This window comes from Enhydra lutris, unplaced genomic scaffold (assembly GCF_002288905.1).
Source record: "Enhydra lutris kenyoni isolate GAN:26980312 unplaced genomic scaffold, ASM228890v2 scaffoldscaffold40, whole genome shotgun sequence".
Lineage (NCBI taxonomy): Eukaryota > Metazoa > Chordata > Mammalia > Carnivora > Mustelidae > Enhydra > Enhydra lutris.
Window position 1 is genome coordinate 6,432,474 of NW_019154124.1, and position 8,612 is coordinate 6,441,085.

The following is an 8,612-nucleotide window of genomic DNA, read 5'->3' on the forward strand; positions in this document are numbered from 1 at the left end:
TGAGGAATCTCCACACTGTTCTCCAAAGAGGCTGCACCAACTTGCATTCCCACCAACAGTGTAAGAGGGTTCCCCTTTCTCTACATCCCCTCCAACACATGTTGTTTCCTGTCTTGCTAATTTTGGCCATTCTAACTGGTGTAAGGTGGCATCTCAATGTGGTTTTAATTTGAATCTCCCTGATGGCTAGTGATGATGAACATTTTTTCATGTGTCTGATAGCCATTTGTATTTCAGCACTTTAAGTAATCAAAATCAAAAGACCTAGAGTTTTTTGAGGATTACCTCAAAAAGGTACATCTATTTACTATCACGTAAGCTATTAATAGCAAACTGTACCAAATTCAATTCTTATCTAACTTAAAAGAAAGCAAAAGAAATTAAACATTAATGGACTTAGTATAAATATGGTATAAAACACTGCAAAGAATAGTGCTGTTCTTATCATAGGTGTTAATTAACATCTGATTTGGTAAGGAATTGCCTTTCTACTAAAAGCTACTCAATATATTAAGTACAGAACTTTTCACCATCATTAACAGAAACGAAATGCTAGATAAAAGTCATAATTAAAATATGAAGAGTTACAAATTACCAGAACTATTCAAGGCATAGCTGAGCAATACATAAATAAAAAATAATAAAAGGAAATGCATTAAAAATCAGAATTACTATTACTTTTAAATTTAACAGCATAATATTTAATTTCTTGCCAAAATAAAATTAAATAGCTTACGAGTCACTTTATGTTTTTTTAAAAAGATGATTAGTCTGCCATTAATTATCTAGAGGGCGAGCTTCCTAATGGCAGATCCTTCTTCGACAACAGAAATGAGAGTTACCTCTTAAATTTATGTTATATGCAAAACCAAAAGACAACTGACAGAATGGAAGACGATATTCACAAATGACATATCAGATAAAGAGCTAGTATCCAAAAATTTATAAAGAACTTATCAAACTCAACATCCAAAGAACAAATAATCCAATCAAGAAATAGGCAGAAGACATGAACAGACATTTCTGCAAAGATGACACCCAGATGGCCAAAAGACACATGAAAAAGTGCTCCACATCACTTGGCATCAGGGAAATACAAATCAAAATCACAATGAGATACCACCTCACACCAGTCAGAATGGCTAAAATTAACAAGTCAGGAAATGACAGATGTTGGTGAGGATGCAGAGAAAGGGAACCCTCCTACACTGTTAGTGGGAATGCAAGCTGGTGCAGCCACTCTGGAAAAGAACATGGAGGTTCCTCAAAAAGTTGAAAATAGAGCTACCCTATGACCCAGCAATCACACTACTGGGTATTTACCCTAAAGATACAAATGTAGTGATCCGAAGAGGCACGTGCACCCGAATGTTTATAGCAGCAATGTCCACGATAGCCAAACTATGGAAAGAACCTAGATGTCCCTCAACAGATGAATGGATAAAAAAGATGTGGTATATATATACAATGGAATACTATGCAGCCATCAAAAGAAATGAAGTCTTGCCATTTCCAGCGACGTGGATGGAACTAGAGGGTATTATGCTGAGAGAAATAAGTCAGAGAAAGACAATTATCATACGATCTCTCTGATATGAGGAATTTGAGAGGCAGGGCGGGGGGATTGTGGGAGGTACGGAAGGAAGAAATGAAACAAGATGGGATTGGGAGGGAGACAAACCATAAGAGACTCTTAATTTCACAAAACAAACTGAAGGTTGCTGGTGGTTAGTGGGGGGTAGGGTTAGGGTGGTTGAGTTATGGACATTGGGGAGGGCATGTGCTATGGTGAATGCTGTGAAATGTGTAGGCCTGATGATTCACAGACTTGTACCCCTGAGGCAAATAATACAGTATATGTTAATAAAAATAATTTTTAAAAATTTATGTTATATGGAGTGCAGATGTATTAGGCTTCTATTATCTTACCATGAATACTTCCTAATGTAATATCTCCAGCAACAGAAGATAGAAATGATGATTCTGTATAAAGATACTTGGCTTCCAGCAAACCATGTTCAGTAGATATATTAACAGTACTTCCTTGCAGTTTATCTATGGTCACAGTCTATTAAGAGAAAAACTCAAAATCAGTTCATCATAAAACAAAGACTGGTAAAAAGCCAAAATGATACCTACAGATTTAGTGGGCAACTTACATAAAAAGTTACTACCCAGTATGCAATCACTTTACTGATTTTGATTCCCTGGCTCTAATTATAATACTGTGAGCCAACAGTGTATTCTCTGTGGAATGTGGAATGGACCCATTAAATTCAATTATTTAGAGCTTCTTTAATTTCTCTTAATAATGTCTTATATTTTCTATATAGAGTTCTTCAGCTTTTGTTACATTTATTCCTATTTGGTATTTTCTAAATGCTATTACAAAAGAACTCTTTTTTTTTAAACTTCATTTTGTCTTAATTGGCTTTTGTATTTGATCTTAAATCCAACAACTTCAGTAAACTCACTGATTTTAATAATTTACCTGAATTTAAGAAAGTTTTTCTACATGTAAAACTTGTATTGCCTATAAGTGACAGTTTCATTATTGCCTTTCCAATCCTTATATTAATATTGTTTTTCCTGCTCTGTCCTGCTTAACTATTTGGCTCAGGCCTCCAATTCAACAGTGAACAAAAGCAATGAGATAGTAAGCAACCTAATCTTATTCATATTCTCAGAGGGAAAACTTAAAATATAGCATCATCATTGAGTAAGATGTTTGCTAGAGATATCCTTTAGATCCTTAATATCATATCCCTTCTATTTCAAATATATTTTGTTATTGCTATTGAAATTATAAATGGGTTTTAATTTTAGCACATATTTTATCTTTTTTTTGGACTATCATGATTTTCTCTTGTCATCAGTTACTGTAGTGAATACACTATTATTGCTCCAATTTTTCCACTTTAAATCTAATAACAGGTGCCTGGATGGCTCAGTGGGTTAAACCTCTGCCTTCGGCTCAGGTCATGATCTCAGGGTCCTGTGATCGAGTCCCGCATCAGGCTCTCTGCTTGGCAGGGAGACTGCTTCCTCCTCTCTCTCTCTCTCTGCCTGCCTCTCTGCCTACTTGTGATCTCTCTCTGTCAAATAAATAAAATCTTAAAAAAAAAAAATCTAATAACAAAATAGGTTTCTATCGAACAAAATGAAAAGAATTTTGTATTTATCCCTAAGCTTCCCTAACAATGAATTTAGCATGAATTTGTTTCAAATATTGAGCACAATGTAAAATGAATATACCTAGTTAAGGATTCCAAATTATCTCTATCAAGTTTTAAACATGTTTTATAAGCATCGACTGAGTGTTAATATAAAACTGTTGACAAAAAATCAAATCACCAGGAAGGCATGCTACAGTTTTGCCCAGGATAAAGAAAGATCATTGCCCACCTTTAAAGAAAGATCATTGTTTTTCAATACATCATCAGCACACCAATATCATTCATTTCTACCTAATATGTGCTTCAGAAACTGTTAAAAATTCAAAATAATATTTAATAAGAACTGAGTTTCAAGAATACTAAAATTTAGAAGTATAAAAAAGAGGAAAAAAAGCACCCAGCTTCCACTGGGAAGCAAGTTAGAATGACTTTGCCCTCTGGATTTGAAGTATGTAACATTCTTTTTTAACTTTTATTAAGCACTTAATATACACCTAGTTGCTTCTTATCTACAGTTTCTTTTAAGCTGATTATAGATTCATAGGAATTTTGACTTTAAATTTAGTTTCAATAAATCAGTCAAAAAAAGGATATTTTACCTACATTCATTCAGATTTGTGAGAATGCAAATGTTCTGCATTCCCTGGGTTACAGTACAGATGTAAAATTCCTGAAAAAATTTGTCCTTTACCTACAAAGGTTTGTCATGAAAAGTTGCTTTATGCATGGTTTCAAACTCACCAAGCATTTTCATTAAGCAGACAACAACTCTAGCTTTTTATAGATAATGAGGCTGGTTTTGGGGATAAAAAAAAGATATTGAAAGAGTATTTGAAAGTTCATTAAATTGGTAAAAGGGCACTTTTGATTAGATTCTCCCTACAACCAAATAAAGCCTTTAAGAGGCTTCTTATGAATATCTGGAAATGGTCAAGGGTTTACTTTGTTCTTTAAACACTAAATATTTTACCTTGTAGAAAACTAGAAAATATCCTCTCCTGCTGCACCAAAGCAAATGAAAGCAAGTGAAGGTACAACACCTTCCCCACTACAATAATATAGGTATTTTAGCCAATCACTCCATAAAACTAATTTCAAAGAAATTAAAAATTCACTGAGGACCACACATAATGTATTGTATCAGATACTAACATAACAATTAAAGCTAGGACACCATAGTTTATGGCAAAATGCTGAGCCTCTTGCTTACAGTTATTAATGCTAATGGAGCAAACAGTCATAAACAGACTCTTTGGATTAAACTGTATAGCTTGCTTATTAACAGCAATAACTACTAAAAGACCGAAGAGTAGATCCAAAAATTAATACCTTCTTGACAGAGATATTACTATAAATTAATTTACTTTTCTACACAAGGAAAATTTTTTGTAAGTTTAGTTATTATAAATCAACATTATATATAATGAAAATCACACTTTAAGGAAGCACTGTAGCTTTGTAACCCAAACTAAAAGAGGTCAACTGACAACTATGTCACCAATTCATCCAACCATAAGGGGAAATTAATTTCTATCTTTTCTGTACCAAACTTAGGATACTAAAATTAATGATACTATCTAAAACAGCTGCTCCATTTAAAATGACACATTAAAAATGCTGTTAAATGTTTATAATACTCATTTGATTCTCATAATCTTGTTAAGTAGGAAAAACAAAATCATCTCTATTTTACAAATAACGGGATGAGTCTCAGCAAAGTTAACTGGCAGATCTAGGACTAGTCAAGTTTGCTTTCCCATGTTTCATTTACCTTTATCATCATCATTGTAATAAACACGGATTAGAGTTAACTAAGTGCCAGACTTTAGGTACTTAATCTGTATTAAGTGATTTAATCCTCATAACTCTCTGAATTAAGTCCATTACTACTATTCCATTTTCCAGAAAACTAAGGCACATAGAGGTTAAGTAATTTGTCTGAAGTTAAAAAACTTAAGTGAGGGGTGCCTGGGTAGCTCATTTGGTTAAGCAACTGCCTTTGCCTTGGGCTCAGGTCATGATCCCAGGGTCCTGGGGTGGAGCCCAGAGATGGGCTCCCTGCTCAGTAGGGAGTCTGCTTCTCCCTCTCCTCCCAGCGTGTACTCTCTCTCACTATCTCTGTCAGTCTCTCTCTCTCCCTCTCTCAAAGAAGTAATAAAATCTTTAAAAAAAAAAAGATTAAAATAATAAATAAAGGAATATATTTAGGAATTTATTAAATTTATAAAGGAATTTATTAAATAAAGGAATAAAATACTTAAGTAGCTAAGACCTGGATTTGAACCCAGGTAATGTGATTCTCAATTCTGTGCTCTTAACCAATTCACTATGCCACCTATCAATTATCTATAGCACACGTCTGTGAAAGTTGTATATTAAGAGTTAACATATATCATAAGCATTTATTTTTATACAAAGCCCCACAAACTTAGAAATAAATTTTAAATATTAACATTACATATAATACAAGTAGAAATAAATATCTAGACTAATTCTTTAATACAACAAAACTAAATTAGGCAAGAAACAAAATAGTATAATAGAAAGTAAGAATAAATGAATATTCAATAAACCATGTAAGTTGGAACAAATAAATAATTTAATGAGTGGAAACAGCAGCCAAAATGTTCAAAATAGCAAATAATCAAGAGATGATTTAAAATTTCCTTTGAAATGTTTATTTGAATGTCAATATGTAATATTCTGGTAACGTGGATCATTTCAATTAACATAAGCCATCATTTAAAGGACAGACCTTGAAGGAACTACAAAGTTATCCAATTTCCCTTTTGCACTTCTAAGCCCACAAACAAGCAGAGGGTAAAACTAAATGCCATCTCAAAAGAGCTGCCACATAGACCAGGCAGTATCTTTCAATACTTTCCTAATACTTTATATTAGGAAGCCTAATATAGCTTCTAGCTAGCCTAATACTTTATAAAGGATAAATTTAAATGTTTGGGCTTAAAAATCTCCCAAGGTGATAGAAAATAAAAGTGACAATAGTAGAAACAATTACTGTTATAATCTACCTTGTTTAATTATGCCAACAATAATCTACCTACAAGATATACTTATAACTCATCCTCACCAATTACCTGAGGATAAAGCTTAGTAAAGAATTTAGATTTATAATGAAAGATTTTGCAAATTGCACAAGTGTAAAATAAAAGATGAACTAGCTCTTTCTCAAAGATTTAAACATTATTCATAATGATAAAAAATTGTGACAATTTATACTTCAAAATTATTAACTCTATTCTTAATACTATGCTAAATCACAGAGAGCAACAAAAGTTAATTAAAAAATACAAACTATCTCATAGCAACCAAAATCCCTATGGATAATAAAAGCTTTTGGAGAGTAGTGATGCTATCCAATAGTGCCACCTTGTGGAAAATACTGAAGAGAGTTGAGTTTTGAAATTCAACCTTCCAACTGGCTAAAAGGTAAAGTAAACAGGTCTTAGAAAAATGCTCAAATAAATCTAACACATAAAAAAATTTAATCCTAACCATGGCAGTAATACCTAATGATCAATTTTAATCCATGATCATAAACATTCCTTCTGAACTTAATATTTAAAGATGTTATCAATTCCAAATAAATCATTACCTGTCAAAAGTATTAAATCACAAACTAAAATTTAAGTTGTATAATATTTAACCACTTCAAATTCGAATTTACTAATGAACTAAGGTGCATTAAAAAGGAGAGAATGTTACGCTACAAATTTTGCAGAAACTACCTTTAAGCTGTGTGAGCCACCTTGAAGCAAAATTATAATTGCTAACAAAAAAGTTTCAATCTTACACTTTTCTCTGACGCATGAATATCTGTATTTCCATAAACTGTTCCCAGGCAGATTACTTTGCCTCCTTTTGTCTGAACATGTAATTTTTGACTCTGAAAGACAAATACAAAAATAAAGAGAAAAAGAATAAATTTGATTTAGACTATTTAAAAAATCCAACATTTTATACATTAAAAAATAAATAAATAAATAAAGCAGCAAAAGGATCCAGAAACAAAATAGAAATGCACTATTTGGGATAATAACATCAACTGCTGGTGGGGGCGCCTGGGTGGCTCAGATGGCTAAGCATCTGCCTTCAGGTCAGGTCATGATCCCAGCGTCCTGGGATGGAGCCCCACGTCTGGCTCCCAGCTCAGCAGGGAGTCTGCTTTTCCCTCTCCCTCTGCCTCTCCTCCTGCTTGTGTTTTCTCTCCTTCAAATGAATAAATAAAATCTTAAAAAAAAAAAGAACATCAACTGGGAAAGAATATCAACTGCTGTTAAAGGATTAAATAAGTCATCTGTACTCATTAGAGGAAAAAGAAGAGATACTTGGGTGTTCCAGGAGCTTCACTGAAGACGGGCTTGGGAATATAAGATCACTCTGACTAGCTAACTAAACAAAAATGTTGTGGAAGATGAAAATAATTACTATTACTGTTCATCATTATTAATAATTATCATTGTTTTTTGTTTTTAAGGATTTTATTTATTTATTTGACAGAGAGAGATCACAAGTAGGCAGAGAGGCAGGCAGAGAAAGAGGAGGAAACAGGCTCCCTGCTGAGCAAAGAGCCCGATGCGATGCGGGGCTCCATCCCAGGACTCTGGGATCATGACCCGAGCCAAAGGCAGAGGCTTTAATCCACTGAGCCACCCAGGCGCCCCAATTATCACTGTTAATAACAATAATAGTTACCATTACTTGGCATTTTCTTTGACCAAATACAGTGTTCACTACTTTACATGACTGACTCTTCACAACAACTCAGAAATAGGTGTCATATTTTTCCAATTTAAAGAAGGAAGAAATTCAAGAATCAGAAAGGTTATATAACTTTATCAGGTGAGAGAAAACAACAAAATATAAACTAACAGAATCAAGGTCTGTATGATTTCAAAACCCACATCTATGGCTGGAGTCTTCTGAAGGATATATTCATACTTAACGGTAACAGCCCACTGATTATTAAACTTTCTAGCAGATCACACCCCAGAAAATGGAACTCTGGATAAAAATGTCTCAAGCACAAATAAAACAGCAGTCACTGTTAGCCTCCTCTGTCAAAAAAAAATTTAAAAAGTATGCGTATAGTGGTGAGGGATCATGGGAATAGGGAGAGAGAAAGATTTGATTTCACACTTGGTAACTGTGGAAAAAACTACCATAAAGTCTACAAAAATCTGTCCCCCCCCACCAAAATAACAGCAATATATCTGGGCCCATGAAGAGATGATATTTTCCAGCTTCTGTTACCTCTAAGGGGTTGCTAAGTTCTTGCAAACAGTGTTAAATGGAAATGCTCTGTGCAATTTCAAGGCTGTTGCTTTTTTTTTTTTTTTTTAATTTATTTATTTGACAGACAGAGATCACAAGTAGGCAGAGAGGCAGGCAGAGAGAGAGGAAGGGAAGCAGGAA

The 8,612-nt window shown here is 33.7% G+C and overlaps 1 protein-coding gene across 4 annotated transcripts in view; it reads right to left on the reverse strand.

Moving 5' to 3' along the window:
• The window catches only part of LOC111155348 (family with sequence similarity 185 member A), a 56,224-nt gene that overhangs the window by 37,234 nt on the left and 10,378 nt on the right, over positions 1–8,612 (reverse strand). For all 4 annotated transcript variants that reach the window (XM_022515502.1, XM_022515500.1, XM_022515501.1 and 1 more), the window contains 2 exons: positions 6,991–7,083; positions 1,930–2,068 (listed from right to left, as the gene is read on the reverse strand). In XM_022515502.1, the coding sequence (XP_022371210.1) occupies positions 1,930–2,068; positions 6,991–7,083 (232 nt within the window). The remainder of the gene's footprint in view (positions 1–1,929; positions 2,069–6,990; positions 7,084–8,612) is intronic.